General features: G+C 34.8%; 1 protein-coding gene across 7 annotated transcripts in view; it reads left to right on the top strand.

Annotated features, from left to right (window-relative positions):
- Positions 1-16,138, top strand: part of YAP1 (Yes1 associated transcriptional regulator) — a 69,410-nt gene that overhangs the window by 38,231 nt on the left and 15,041 nt on the right. For 4 of the 7 annotated variants that reach the window (XM_063444932.1, XM_063444929.1, XM_063444931.1 and 1 more), the window contains exon 4: positions 5,039-5,152. The exons of the other annotated variants lie outside the window; for them this stretch is intronic. In XM_063444932.1, the coding sequence (XP_063301002.1) occupies positions 5,039-5,152 (114 nt within the window). The remainder of the gene's footprint in view (positions 1-5,038; positions 5,153-16,138) is intronic. 7 annotated transcript variants of the gene reach the window in all.

The raw sequence follows: 16,138 nt of genomic DNA, 5'->3' as shown, positions 1-16,138 counted from the left end.
TGCAGTAACATATGTAATTCTGTTCTGCTGCCTGTATGCTGGTTTGGATGCAGTCATTGTGAAAGCCTGCCCTTCATCAGAAAGTGTTTACAAACCAGGCCAATCACACTAGAGGGGGGCAGGTTACCCGTAACACCCCCAAAGACCAAATCATGGCCGTGCTGGAGGGCATAAGTAAACCTCTTAACGCGACTCCCTCAATTAAGATTCACTAAGCACAAAATATAACTTATTAATATGGTAAATGATGTATTTACTGCACAAACCAATACTGTTGTAACTTTTTGTTGTTGCCCTTGTCGTCCCTCCACATAAAAAAGAAATCTCCCTGTGCCACAGTAACTGTACATCTTACATATCGTTTTACCTCATTGCTAGAAAGTTAATTTAAACGAGCACTATAGGGTCAGGATCACAAACATGTTTTCCTGACCCTATAGTGTTAAAACCAACATCTAGCCACCCTGGCCCCCTCATGCCTCCTTAAATATAGTAACATCTTACTTGTGTTCAAGTCTGCAGCTGCTTACTTTGTCCCTGTTTCCTTTAGACCTGCCCATTGCCTGTTGACTTCATCAGAAGTGGTAGCCTGATCCAATGCTTCCCCATAGGATTGGCTGAGCCTAACAGAGGCAGATCAGGGGCAGAGCCAGCATGATTCAAACACAGCCCTGGCCAATCGGCCTCTCCTCATAGAGATGAATTGAATCAATGAATCTCTATGAGGAAAGTTCAGTGACTGCATGCAGAGGGAGGAGATACTGAATGTTTGGATGCATTTTAGGCAGCCATGACCCAGGAAGGATCTCTAGCAGCCATCTAAGGAGTGGCCAGTGAAGTTATCACTAGGCTGTAATGTAAACACTGCATTTTCTCTGAAAAGACAGTGCTTACAGCAAAAAGCCTGAAGGGAATGATTCTACTCACCAGAACAAATTCAATAAGCTGTAGTTGTTCTGGTGACAATAGTGTCCCTTTTAATGAGTCCATTGCTTCCATAAATAAAGCATCCAACTTGTCAAAGCTTGATCCATTAGAATCCCATACACATCGTTAACACTCGGAATCAACGACTTTGTGAACCAGTTGCACTGCTTAACCTCGCCCTCCGTCATATTCTTAATCACGGTTATTAGACTGTTAATTTTTATGCTGCCTCGCTCTGCGCGATAATTTCTTTACACTGAGACATGTTTTCGTAGCAAAATACTATTTTGTATTTAAGTTTCGTGTGTGTATAATAATTGTGCAGCAGAATGCCTGTGAGTGATTTTCTGTGCCTGTTGCCTCATGAAATTGTTGGTTTATACCTCGTAAATATCACAGATTATTTACTCCAAAAAGCCATGCCAATAGAATTTTTGAGGAAGATAGATCTATAGTCAAGATCTATGTTCTGTGATGAGTAAAGTTAATTCTAGCCATTCCATAGCAGTGATAAATATATCTCTGGTTATGGGGTCCAGCATTTGGCATCTCTGTGGATGTCTCCTATACATATTAGATGGGCATATTTTTATGCTTTTCTAATTGGACTGAATAAAAAAAAAATTCAATTCATACTTTTACCTGTCATTGCAAGACCAGAGGTGAATCACTGCATAAAATCTTTGTACATATATGTAAAAGAATACAAAATGAGACCTCTGTTAGATTGTGCAATAGAGATGATGTCATTAGTTGAGGATGCTAACACAAGTGTCAGAATTCGCAAACCGGAAAAGCTTGTATAGCATTCCTGTGCCTTAAAAAAAAACTATTTTTATACGTCCTTGTGACTTTTAAAGTGAGACTGTCATGGCTGGTTTGCATTCGGCAATAACAATAATCTTTATGAAGTCACTATTTAATTTATCTTAGTGTAAAATTATATACTCAATTGCTATAGAAGATTTAAAACATTTTTTTTTCTTTTCTTTTTTTCTTTCCTGATCTCCCTTGTAACTCAGCTGGTAGATCCCTCTCATCTGTGAATTGCTAGGTGGGATAAGAAGATCTCTTTATACAGAGTTATTGTAAAATATATACAGTTTTCTAGGGGCATTCCAACTTAAATAATTCACGGTTATCTTGTGTGTTCCATGCCAAGTGTACTGAATAGAATCTAATAAAAGGGTTTAATGAGGAAAGGTACATTAGCTCACGTTAGTGTTTTTTTTTTTTTTTTTGTATGTGTTTTTTTCTTTTTCTTTTTTGTACACTTCGTAGGACTATAGCATACTCAAGGTGGATCCCTGTTGTCACAGACTGAATACACTACACAAATGTCACAAACAAAAAATCCTAACAGATCCATAATTGAAATCTTCCCCCAGCTCAGTTTTTAGAGGTTTTTATAATGTTTGAATTTGTAGTGTTGTAGCCTGTGATGTGCGTTGAACGGATTTAACTCCACACATTGTGACTGGTTGCTCATTTGAAAGAAATTGAAAAAATATTTTATATATATATTACCTAATAAGGTCCATGGCAGTGCACAGATTAAGATGCATGTATCATTGTATATAAAATTATTCATGGTTATGGCCTTGTTTAAATTTTTTATACTTAAAACCCATGGAACAGCTTCTCTAAAAAAAAAAAAAAAGTAAAAACAAATCGCCTTCAAAACGGTTTATTTTCTGATGATCTACCATATATAAACAATTTAAAAGGCTGTTTCTTTTATTTGTCAGTGATGTTTAAAAGTTTTTTATATAAGACTATACAATTACTAGGATCCTTACTGTAAGACATGAATAACTACTTGTTCTATATTGCTGCACACACTATTTCTCATTCAGGTAGGCAGAAGGCACACCAAAAATCCATCATTGCCCATTCCCTTTGCATCTGCAGGCCAGTTACAGAATTCCACCATGAGGCCGCACACGCCACAAAATACGGACACTTAGCAGTGGTGTCTCCAAGCTGAGGCTGGGAAACAAAACTTTATATAAACACATTAGAAAGGTCTGGTCCTCAGCAGTCTTTATTGTAGATCACAGCATGCTTGTAAGGTCTGCTGAGAACCAGTCTTTTCGTATTTTATTCCCTTTGCATAGGATACAGTGTACGTAACTCTGTCCTTTTATTCCATTTATATTGCAAACCTATTTGCAACTGAACGGTTTCATGCCTATTTAAAAATATATGAAAGTGCTTAACTACAAATCCCATAAACCACAGCTGCACAGTGGTCTATAGGATATGCACAGCACTCCAATTCAAAATGAGGGGTGATGTAGCTGCGTTGTGCATCTTGTTTAACATTCATGAAGGGTCTAACTATATAGAAGGGGACAAGAAATTAATACCACGTATATGTCTTGGATTGCTGACCAAGAAAAATATGAACCACTGGTCTCTAAAAATTTGCAAACAGGCTGCTATGTTAATATCTAGATACAGATTGCTTTTAAAGCAATGTGAAAATATGAAGTGGGGTTCAGACGACAAAGGTAAACCCCCCCCAAAAAATCATAATGCGTAAAGTGGATAAATTAAATCTGGAAAGAAAACAAATGTTAGATTGTATTCTGGTATGGAGGCTGATGCAATAATATTTTGTAAAGCGCTCTGTATAAGAGCTATTAAATAAATGAAAATAAATAAGCTTTGTTAGACATGCATTTTAATAAAGTTTCTCTGTAAAGCGGCTTCGCTGGGAGATTATCCCTTTAATCACTTTCCAAGCAGTGCTTTACGTGTGGTTTATTTCTCCTGGATAATCGCACTCCATCAGTTCTAAATGTATCATTAGAAAACTAAAATGGCTACTCCTAATTTCTGACCGTGTAGATCGTATAATACACTGTGCTGTGACTTGTTTCTTTACAGCTTCATTTAATCCTTAAAAGTTCCATCCATACTTTAGAGTTCAATGATTCACAGATAATTGTCAGTGTAAGTCTCTTCCTCTATAAATATTGAGTTGTGATCTAACCTTTATTTTCAGTTATTTGCTAAATGTTGGAAAAGAAGGGGTAATTTGCCTTTCCTTGAACCATTTTTAGTGACCTTTAAGGGTCCACGGGGCTTTAGGTTAGGACATTCTTGGCCAACATCACTGCTCAATCTCTAATATATATCTCTGGCCTTTTAGCCGAATTCTTGCAAATCAGTTTTTATTTATTTATTTATTTTCAATAAAATACCCTTCTCCAAATTCTTATTGTTCTACTTCAGATTATTTAACTCCAGTTTATTTTTCACATATTTTGCCTCACTCCCAGGTGGAAAGCAATGCAATATCAAAATTTCCTGGATATGCCTCTCTTCAATTATATAAAGTGCTGGCCGAATCTAGCTTGCTATCGTACTTCTATTGTGTCAATGAGAAGAGAAGTGCGGGATATAAAACAGTCTACTCTCGCAGTAGCAATGACCTTGACTAATTAAAAATACAATTTCATTAAACTAAAATAAAAGCAACCGAAGAAACTAAACGTGTACCTTTTAGAATAAATGAATCGTTTTCAAACAAAGCAGTTCTCAAATGCCAAAATAAAAATTGGGCGATAAGGCCCCCTATCAAGAATATTCTTTCCGATTTAAAGCCATCATCAGCTCTGCCTCTCTCAACTATACCTGGAGTTAAAATGTTATGTTCAGTTGTACCTTCCTCTCAGCAACACATGTACACTGCAGGGGGATACTCTTTTCAGCTTTGGTTCTTTGCGATTTCCTTGCATACCTTTTTACCTCTCAATGCATGCGCACTAGCCCTCTGCTACTAACTTTGCAGTCAGGAAATTCCTTCCACTTTGGACTTTATAAAAGAGCGTTGCAACCAATGACTCTTGCGTTGGGTAAGCTGGGTGTCACTTGGGATATAGTTTCCCTATTAATGCATGAATAATATTGGGTAAATTTCTTCTGCAATCTCTTGGAAAAATATTCCAAATTGATGCAATCACTAGTGACGCAATGAAGTTTTGAATTACATATGTCCTAATTCTTGACTCACTGCTCGTCTTGCGTATTTATTACCCACAGGAAATTTGCATGCTTCTGAAGATATTTTTTTTTTCCCTTTTTATTATTATTTATGTTATAGGTCCACTGCCAGATGGGTGGGAGCAGGCACTGACTCCTGAAGGGGAGATTTACTACATAAACCATAAGAACAAGTCCACATCTTGGCTAGACCCACGGTTAGATCCACGTTTTGGTAAGAACTCTTCAAATTGCTCAAATCCCCTATAGACTTAAATATTTCCTTAGTATTTGTATCTGTCGAGAAATTCTATACATTTAGAATGCAAAATTTGGGGATTTATTGAAATTGGAAAAACACACATTAGAACTTCATTCAGCTCCCAGTCAAAACAACTATATACATTGTAACTCAATAATCTAGTGTCAACGGAACATACAAAAATGTACTTGCATGCTGTCTACAATGCAGATGGTTCACTGATGACTTCTGTTTTAATAAAATTATTTCTCGAATCAGTGGTGTTAAATAGATAGCCATGTGTTTTTTTGGAAGGAGCAAGCTGTTTAGGAGGTTTCATTTTATTTTTTTATTTTTATTTTTTAAATAAATGAAATATTTGTAACGAGTGATATGATAAAACCGTTATCTGAAGACAAATCTTATATCCAAAATAGTACTTTTTTATGATGTAATCTGTAATGTGATTTATAACTGGTACATAAAGAAGGGTGGCTGTGATACATATCACATCAATAATGGCGCTAGGGTTTATTATAAAGAGAGATTTTCACCATATTGTTGCCAATGGTTCATTTTGCTCGAGTGAGATTTGTAGTGAAGGTGAGTATAGACAGACTAAACTAGACTTCAAGTTAAGGACATAACTGTGTGTTTGTGTTTTTTGCTTTTGCTAGTTAGTTTTTTCTCCTGATACAATGGGCTCTGAATCCTTGGATTTGTGTCATTGACACCCGTTGCTATGCACTGCCATGGCAGCATTCCTTTGATACAAATGGACATTTAAAAGCTTTGGAGGATGTTTTGGGTGAAGGGGCAGAGATTAAAAAAAAAATAAAAAAAAATGTCATTTCAAATTTGTTATTACTTGTGAAATAATCCAGTTTGTAGGTTAAATCTCTTATTCTTGAGTTCTACCTACTGAAGCTGTAAAATGTTGTTTTGATGCTGTGAATATTTTGTATAAGAGCGAAGTTTGCGTTAAGATGTTGGATATATGCAATGTGAACTTACCTGGGCCAGCTTGGAAGTGTGTTGGATCTGCAGGCTCTGTACAGTAACGAGCAATTGATTCTAAACCTATACCTTTTTCTAAAACTTGCAATATATAGATACAAATATTTTTTTAAGCTGTGTGTGTGTGTGTGTGTGTGTGTGTGTTACATTTTCTATGACTGTTTTTATATTTTTAAAACTTAGTGTTACTTTGTTTTTGTTTTGTAGCTTAGGTTGACGTCAGTGAATCAGGCAGCAATGTGTTAAATGAGATTAAATCCATGAGTTCTAGGTGATCTAAAGCTTTGTAGGACTAGTTTAAATTGGTTATTGAAATGTTTGTTTTCTGTAAGCGTCTCCGAGTAATGCAGATTTAAAGAAAACTTTGAAAAACATACAAAAAAAATTTTTTTGACTCCCATTACTAAAGTCAATTGTTTATTCACTTACATGAGGCCTTTAAAATCCACAGCATGAATACATCAACATGTACTCTACTATGAGTTCCTTAATTGCTTTCATGTTAACTGAAAGGCAACAAGGCATTCTTCAGTTCTCATACATCATTCATTTGCAAAATGTTTCTGTATCTTTTTGGAAAGCTACATTGTCATGCTTTAATCATTGTATCCCTACAAAGGAACAGCTGAAATGGAAATGATAAATTGTTACTTAAACATTTTTTTTTTTTTTTTTACAAAAATTGGGATTTAGTTTGAAGCGAGGGTGCTGTACAGCGGAGTTTCTGATGTCAAATAGGCTTCTTTCACGGTTATCTTCTACACTAGCCTTTTCTTTTTTTATATATATTTGGAGTGGTTTAGAAATATGTGTAAATGCAGGCACTGTTTCAAGTACCAACTCAAATTCCTATTGTTACTTTTTCTTTTCAAATTATTTGTTAATTTTTCTTTTCAAATTATTTGTGTTACTTTTTCAATACCTGCTTTGTAGTAAACTTCAACATATTCAAGGACCAGTCTTCCAAAAGTCTTCCAATCTAACTTTTATTGATATTTCTGTTTACATTTCAATAATGCATAAGTAGGTTCCCAACATTCCAACGCTATAGATGTCTTAATATCTTAGTCTCTAGCATTTTGATTTTGACTGAAGAAGTCCATTCATTTAGCACAATTTCTAAAATATGTTGTTGAAACCATTTTTTTTCCATTTGGAAATGAAATCAGTATATGGAGTGTCATGTCGTTGTTATCTCTCTTTCTTGTTGAGAATCCGAGCACAGCAGTAGTATATGGAGTGTATACAAATGTACTGTGTGTTAGACAAAGGGAATTTGTTTGTTTTTGGAACTGATTTCAGATCTGCCTGATCTGCCTGGAGATATAGTGATATAGGAATGAGTCTCTTGGTTGCTGTAAGGAGCTTTTAGAACAATGCTTAGATCTTCAGGTCAGAGCACAATTAAAGGCAAAATATAACCCAATACAGAGGTTTTGGTATTTTCTCTCAGGTCGATGTCCGGAAACAAAGATCACATTGTAGTATTCACATTTAGTAGCATGCATCATTTTATAGATCTAAAAAATAGAACAGGTGTCGTGTGTTTAAAGTCGGCTATTTTAATTACCAAAAAATAGTATAAATCCATACAGTTGGGAGACGGCAACACCATAACTTTCTTTTTTTTGAGCTTTGGATGTGTGAGGCCAGGAGTCGGCAACCCATTTTTTCCCACACAAGTGCTGGATGCAATGCCTGCAAATGTGTGGAAGGGGCCGCTTTTAGTTGTATAGATTACAAAATGGAGGGAATAATGGTAACCTACTAAAATTCAGAGATTTAAAGGCTATTTTCTTTATTTTGATCTTTTAGCGGTTTGATAGCTCCTTAATGTGGTCGTCTTGTTTATGGCAATCCCACATACAGGTATCATATTAGAGAGCTCTCTACTACACAGGCTTGAAAAGGACTCGCGCTGAAGTCTGGAGAGAGCGAGTACTCACTGGGGGTAAAGTTGTACTCTACAGGGAATCATTTTCAAGCAATTCGTGGACATTTCTTTTCCTGGTTTATAGGATATATTGGAATTTCCTTTCTGGTCCTAGATTGTAGTGTCCTTAGCCGAAACTTCTGGGACTGAGCTGATGAGCACTGTGAGCTATATATGCATCTCGGGGCCAGCCAATCTTTAGTAGTAATAAGCTCTGTAACATTAAGATATGTTTATAATTTTCAATGATAAGAAAGGATGTACTCGGTTTGCAATTTTCTAGCACAATGTTAATGAACTGGTATTTGAAATAGTGACACTCTAGGCACCATAACTACTTATGATTATTGAGACGCTTTACTGGTCATGGTGTTTTGAGTGCTTCCTTAGTTTGGCGCATTTATGGTAGTGAATTAAGGATATTAGCACACACATCAATGCAAACAACTCATTAACTATTTAAATGTTTTCTTCCGAAGTTGACCGTTCCTTAATTCATTTACTGAAGCCACTTGTGTACCTTAACCATGGCTCAGTCATTCAATGCTGAAAAGTTTATATCCTTCATATATATATATATATATATATATATATATATATATATATATATATATATATATATATATTCCAATTGGTAATAAGGTGCACTCACAGGACTTTGTCAATAACTTGCTTTTATTCTACGAAGTGAGTTACATGTGAAGAAATATCATAAATCGACGTTTCGACCCCTGTCGGGTCTTTTTCAGGGGTCGAAACGTCGATTTATGATATTTCTTCACATGTAACTCACTTCGTAGAATAAAAGCAAGTTATTGACAAAGTCCTGTGAGTGCACCTTATTACCAATTGGAATATTCATACCTACGCTGAGGTTTGCACCCAGGCAAGAATATTGCTAAGATTTTTTGAAAGGGTGAGTGCCAAGTTTATCTCTCTCTCTATCTATCCATCTATCTATCCATCTATCTATCTCTCTGTCTCTCTGTCTGTCTGTCTGTTTCTTTCTTATTCTTTCTTTCTTATTCTTTCTTTCTTATTCTTTCTTTCTTTCTTATTCTTTCTTTCTTTCTTATTCTTTCTTTCTTTCTTATTCTTTCTTTCTTTCTTATTCTTTCTTTCTTTCTTATTCTTTCTTATTCTTTCTTTCTTTCTTATTCTTTCTTATTCTTTCTTTCTTTCTTATTCTTTCTTTCTTATTCTTTCTTTCTTTCTTTCTTATTCTTTCTTTCTTATTCTTTCTTTCTTATTGTTTCTTTCTTTCTTTCTTATTCTTTCTTTCTTTCTTTCTTATTCTTTCTTTCTTTCTTATTCTTTCTTTCTTTCTTTCTTATTCTTTCTTTCTTTCTTTCTTATTCTTTCTTTCTTTCTTTCTTATTCTTTCTTTCTTTCTTTCTTTCTTATTCTTTCTTTCTTATTCTTTCTTTCTTATTCTTTCTTTCTTATTCTTTCTTTCTTATTCTTTCTTTCTTATTCTTTCTTTCTTTCTTTCTTTCTTATTCTTTCTTATTCTTTCTTTCTTTCTTATTCTTTCTTATTCTTTCTCTTTCTTTCTTATTCTTTCTCTTTCTTTCTTATTCTTTCTCTTTCTTTCTTATTCTTTCTCTTTCTTTCTTATTCTTTCTCTTTCTTTCTTATTCTTTCTCTTTCTTTCTTATTCTTTCTCTTTCTTTCTTATTCTTTCTTTCTTTCTTATTCTTTCTTTCTTTCTTATTCTTTCTTTCTTTCTTATTCTTTCTTTCTTTCTTATTCTTTCTTTCTTTCTTTCTTTCTTATTCTTTCTTTCTTTCTTATTCTTTCTTATTCTTTCTTATTCTTTCTTTCTTTCTTTCTTTCTTATTCTTTCTTTCTTTCTTATTCTTTCTTATTCTTTCTTATTCTTTCTTATTCTTTCTTTCTTTCTTATTCTTTCTTTCTTTCTTATTCTTTCTTTCTTTCTTATTCTTTCTTTCTTTCTTATTCTTTCTTTCTTTCTTATTCTTTCTTTCTTTCTTATTCTTTCTTTCTTTCTTATTCTTTCTTTCTTTCTTATTCTTTCATTCTTTCTTATTCTTTCTTTCTTTCTTATTCTTTCTTTCTTTCTTATTCTTTCTTTCTTTCTTATTCTTTCTTTCTTTCTTATTCTTTCTTTCTTTCTTATTCTTTCTTTCTTTCTTATTCTTTCTTTCTTTCTTTCTTTCTTTCTTTCTTTCTTATTCTTTCTTTCTTTCTTATTCTTTCTTTCTTTCTTATTCTTTCTTTCTTTCTTATTCTTTCTTTCTTTCTTATTCTTTCTTTCTTTCTTATTCTTTCTTTCTTTCTTATTCTTTCTTTCTTTCTTATTCTTTCTTTCTTATTCTTTCTTTCTTTCTTATTCTTTCTTTCTTTCTTATTCTTTCTTTCTTTCTTATTCTTTCTTTCTTTCTTATTCTTTCTTTCTTTCTTATTCTTTCTTTCTTTCTTATTCTTTCTTTCTTATTCTTTCTTTCTTTCTTATTCTTTCTTTCTTTCTTATTCTTTCTTTCTTTCTTATTCTTTCTTTCTTTCTTATTCTTTCTTTCTTTCTTATTCTTTCTTTCTTTCTTTCTTTCTTTCTTTCTTATTCTTTCTTATTCTTTCTTTCTTTCTTATTCTTTCTTTCTTTTTCTTTCTTTCTTTCTTATTCTTTCTTTCTTTTTCTTTCTTTTTCTTTCTTTCTTTCTTTCTTTTTCTTTCTTTCTTTCTTTCTTTCTTTCTTTTTCTTTCTTTCTTTCTTTCTTTCTTTCTTTTTCTTTCTTTCTTTCTTTCTTTCTTTCTTTTTCTTTCTTTCTTTCTTATTCTTTCTTTCTTTCTTTTTCTTTCTTTCTTTCTTATTCTTTCTTTCTTTCTTTTTCTTTCTTTCTTTCTTTCTTTCTTTCTTATTCTTTCTTTCTTATTCTTTCTTTCTTATTCTTTCTTTCTTTCATTCTTTCTTATTTTCTTTCTTTCTTATTTTCTTTCTTTCTTATTTTCTTTCTTATTCTTTCTTTCTTATTTTCTTTCTTTGCTTCTAAATTCGACAAATGTTTGCCATCTCCTAGTAGGCTAAAATTATAAGAGAGCGAATTGTTTCAGCTTGGTAACTTCATTGGTACATGAAAGGTGGGTCTGCATATTTTTCTATAATCCTTTCTTGTAATCTAAACTCCTCTGAATGAAAGGACAATTGTTCTGGGCCTGCTGGATTGCCAGTGTTTTCAATAGCTTCAAATGGAGACGGTATTTTGTATGGTGTTTAGGTAGCAAGTGAAGTGTAGGAAGCCGCTTCTGTCAGTTTGTGTTTTCTAAATTAAATAAAACCAAAACTTTTTATAGGACGCGGTGAAAGGAAATGAACTCCAGGATACTGGGCAACATTGACACATATTGATATGCAGTGTTTGTACAACTTTCTGGGCAATGTATGCGTAAGCTTAGCTTATTATTGGGTGATTTATTATATATATATATATATATATATATATATATATATATATATATATATATATATCCTGTGTGTTTTAATTTTTTTTATAACATTAACATTTTCAGTTCTGGTAGGATTAGTTATCCGTTGACTGACTAGTTAAATCTATGCACTTTAATGGGGAACAGTCGATTTATATTTCTTTATCTCTTACAGTTAACATATGTATTTGTGAGTTCAGAAAAATAAATTTTAAGAAGTTTGCAATGCTCTTTTCTCCAATTGAGCTTTTCTGTTTCCCAGTCAATCCTTGTAATAGGTTGAAGAAGAAGGCCCAACTGAAACGAGCTTGCAATCTTTTTTGCGATCTTAAATGTTGCATAACACAGTTGGATGAGAGGAAGTGAAGTAGCTAAAGTATTGGGAAGGAGATGGAAGGACAAATGTTGGTATAATGCGTTAGAAAAGCGTTCCACAGAACTGTGCATCCCTAGAGGAGTCTGGAAAGTAAGAGGCAAAGAACATGCACAGGTCTTGTGGAGTGGAGAGGCCCGGATGGGACATATTGATGTTATTATCGAGGACAGATAAATAGGGGCAGTGTCATGAAATGATTTGTGAGAGATTTTAAGCTACAAAGCCAGTGCCTGCAGTGACCGAGGGGGCTAGTTTAAGCAGTCTTAGAAGCAAGGAAGATGAGCAATTTGCAGTAGTGGGGGATGATTGTCTCAGTGAAAGTGTGGAGGAACATACCTAGACACATGGTGGGGCATACAAAGCGCATGAGTATAGGCACAATAATACTGTTTCGGCACCGACACCGCTTAATGTCATTGAAGTGGTCTGGGTGCAATGTCCCTGTCCAGTTAGCCATGCAATGAAAATGAATTGCATTTTTAGAGACTGCCTCTAATGAATGTCTACTAGACCGCCACTAGATGCACTTCCTAAATTTCCACAGAGTTTAAATTCTGTGAAACGACGCTGGGCGTCCTCCTGCTTCCATGGACGTCCGTCCTCTTAAAAATCCCCATTGGAAAGTATTGATTCAATCTTTTCCTATGGCTATGGCTGAATGCACGCAGAGGACAATCGCTGCAATTAGCCTATCCCTATTGCCAACTTTGGAGGTCAAGGAGGAGACCACGCTAACTCCAAGATACTTCGGAGCTGGAAAGAGGTAAGTGTTTAAAGTATATTTTATTTTTTTATATAGACCTTTTCAACACAATAGTGTTATGAAAACATGTTTGAACACGTAGTGTTCCTTAAGTGGAAATAGTGTTGCTCACTTGGATATACTGATCACTATTTGTTTAAAATCAAGTGTTTTAGCAAAGCCTATCTCCAAATCTTACAACTGTTTTGTAAATATCCTCGGAGTGCACTTTTTAAATGTTATTTTTAGTTAATTTGTAAATACCCATGCATTTGTAAAGCTGTGCGCAAGTCAGCAAAAAACTTCACCATTTGAAGACATGGGATTTTGGTGCTTTTTAGCAGCACTCCCACAGAATCTCATTACGTTTTGGCCTTAATTACGATTTGCTGTGCAGTAAGCATTAATTATCACATTGTCTATAAAAATGTGTTTGGACAACAGGAGCTGATTGTTTACAAGTAGTTGTGGGCAGTTTCAGTGGAACTTTGTCTTTATTTTGGAAACTTTGTCTAAGAAAATGTAATCTCTCCCTTCCCCCTGTATCCTGATCCCCCTTTTCTAGAACAAAGAATTTTTTGTGTGTCTGCTTGTGAGGTCTTTAGCTGGCTGGCTAAGGCTTCGTATGCCAATCAAATGTGTTTCAGATTTACAGAGAAAAAACGGCACTGAGCAAGGGAGCAGGAAACTGAAAATCCCTAGTTTTTACTGATCGATTATTTGTTTTGTAATGGAGTAGGAGTTTGAGTTGTGTATGCAGGGGCAATATCAGGTCATTCACACCATCTCTAATCCAGCTCTCTTGAGCGTTGATCATGAAAGAACTATTGATTGTAGATGAGGTTAGGATATATTTTTGAAAGAGTGAGTCACTTAATAGCCACACACTAGACCTCTCCTGTATTTTGTTTTTTAATTCTTATTTTGGGGGTTCTATCAGACCGCATATTTTTGTTTGTATTCATAGAGAGAGGAGGACAAGTTTAATTGCGTGCTGTAAATATTTACTTTCACCTGCAGTGCCTTGGGGGTTAGCCGCTTTTCCTGCTACTCTTGACTGTGGCACAGAAACTGTTAATTTTACTGGTGTAGCTCACCTACTGAGGCCTTACACAACTCGTCTCGCGAAGTGTAACGCATACACTGTTAAACGGCTTACTTTGAGCCTGTGAAACTGCCACGCCGTTAAGTGCATAACCAAAAGCATTCGTTTCTATGGCTTCCTAAGGGGCACACATATTTTGGCCTGAACCCTTTACTTGTTGGCAATTACTAAAAAAAAAAGTTTTTGGCATACATTTGCTGCTATGCCAAAAGCGGCTCTCGTAAATGGAGCTGAATGTTTGTCAAACAAAATCCCGCAATAATGAAATGAATCTAACCATAATGTAACACTCTAAGCGCAATAACTATTTTAGCATGCTGTAGTGTTTATGGTGTCGGCAGTGCTGACTGCTTAGTTCAGGAGAGTTGGCTATAGCCCCTAAGCAGGGACTGGTGGAGTGGTGCCCGAAAAATGGTTTGCCTACTTTGGGGAGCACCAGGTCTCTCCTGGTACCATGGCCACTAAATGACTGCCTGGAGGAGGGTTCTTGTGTTTCTTGCCTGACAACTAAGCACGGGCATTGAATTTTTGATCTCAGAAGGAGATGACTATCTATACATGTGCTAGCATTTCTGCTATTTCAATAAATTGTGATGCCCTTTAAACGGCGTGGAAGTTTTGTGTAGCCGTCATTCAGATTGGTGATTGTCATTGAGACCTGGAGAAAATGTGAATTCTTGGCTGACGTACCTTAACAGTGCATTGTTTTTATATGGAAATATTTAGTACACAAAACATCTGTAAATGAGGGACTGCTGCAGAGGTGACGACCTATTTGACTATTTGAAATGTTAAAGTAATTTTTATTTATTTCTTTTTTGCTTGCTTGCTTTTTATGTAAGTTGATTTGGGAATTGCTTTATTTTTCTTCTACTTTTCGATTTTCCTTGGCCACTTGGGGAACGACACTCCTGAAATAGCCGTGCGTTTGCAGTGATGTCATGTTTAGCACTTCATTTATTGGCACAGTGCAGTCTCGTTTTCGTGGTCCAGAGGTTATTAAAGTTTAGATAATTTTGGAAGAGCACAGTCCTAAAATAGGAAAAGTTTTAATACACTTCTGGGAACCAGGAATCTATAGTTTGTATAGTTGTTCAATGGTTGATCGTTGTTATGCAGGGACTGTATGGTGCTGTCGGCTCGAAGTTCTCTGCAAACATTTCTGACTATCTTCTGACATTTATTCTCTCGTGTTATTTCAAATTTCAGGGCACACCAGGGTGAATTTAAGATTTTATTTATATTTTTAAAGCTTTATTTTTGTTTTATTTACCTCCAGATAGGGCTTCTCTTTATTTCAAAAGCCAGGAATTTGCACAGACCTCTGCTTGGCTCCTTGGATGCTATGGCTCTAAGTGAGCAGAGCAGTAAGTGTGCATATATAAGTAACCTCTTTTTGGATTAAATTATAGCATCGCTATACACCCTACACTGCAACCTATGTTTCATCAAAATGTATATTGTGTGTGATTTTAAACTTTTTTGTTTTTTGTTTAATATATACCCTGTCCTTGTGATGTTGTGCCATATACATTGTTGCAGTTTTGTGTGTGTGAAGCACACCTTATAAGTGTAACCTTACCCATTACTATGATTTAAAATAATTGTTTTAAAGTCCTGCTTTTTGGAAAGTTTGTATTCTATTCAATGTGAAAACGATTTGTTACAGTACGGAGACAAAGAAAAACCTGTTGAAGGGACACTAGAAACACCAAAGCCTATTTTGCTAAAAGGAGTGGTGTTGGTGTATAGATCACGCCCTTGCAGTCTCAATGCTAAATTCTCTGGAGTTAAATCACTTTTGTTTTTGTTTATGTAGCCCTAACCACACCTCTTCTACATGTGACCTGCACAGTCTCCCACACAATTCCTGTATAGAGAGATCTAATGTTTAAACTTAATTTAATAGCGTTCTAGACACTGCAGGAGCCCTGTAGTGTGAATAAAGTTCAGTTTACAGAGCAGGTGATAAAAACTTTTAAAGTTAACAAACTGTACTGATTGAAAATAAAACCATTTGTTCATGTTGGTTGTGAGTCACTGCCAGGGGAGGTGTGACTAGAGCTACAGAAAGTGATTTAATGCCTAAATGGCAGAGAGTTGAGCAGTGAGACTGCAGAGGCATGATCTATACAACAAAACTGTTTCATGTGAGTTCTACATCAAGAAGAGAACCTTTTTCAATACACATCTATTTTTATTTATATTTATTGTATTTCATTTTAATCCAGAAGATTCTGAAAATCGAATTTTGCTGGCACCTCACTTCATTGATATGCATATTTCTATCCAAACAGACGGCTAGTTCTAATTACTTGCCAAATGAGATCGTTTGTTTGTGGCACACCAGTGGAACTGTACTA

The sequence above is a fragment of the Pelobates fuscus genome, chromosome 1 (assembly GCF_036172605.1).
Source record: "Pelobates fuscus isolate aPelFus1 chromosome 1, aPelFus1.pri, whole genome shotgun sequence".
In the NCBI taxonomy this organism is placed as follows: domain Eukaryota; kingdom Metazoa; phylum Chordata; class Amphibia; order Anura; family Pelobatidae; genus Pelobates; species Pelobates fuscus.
This window is presented reverse-complemented; position numbering and strand designations above follow the sequence as displayed.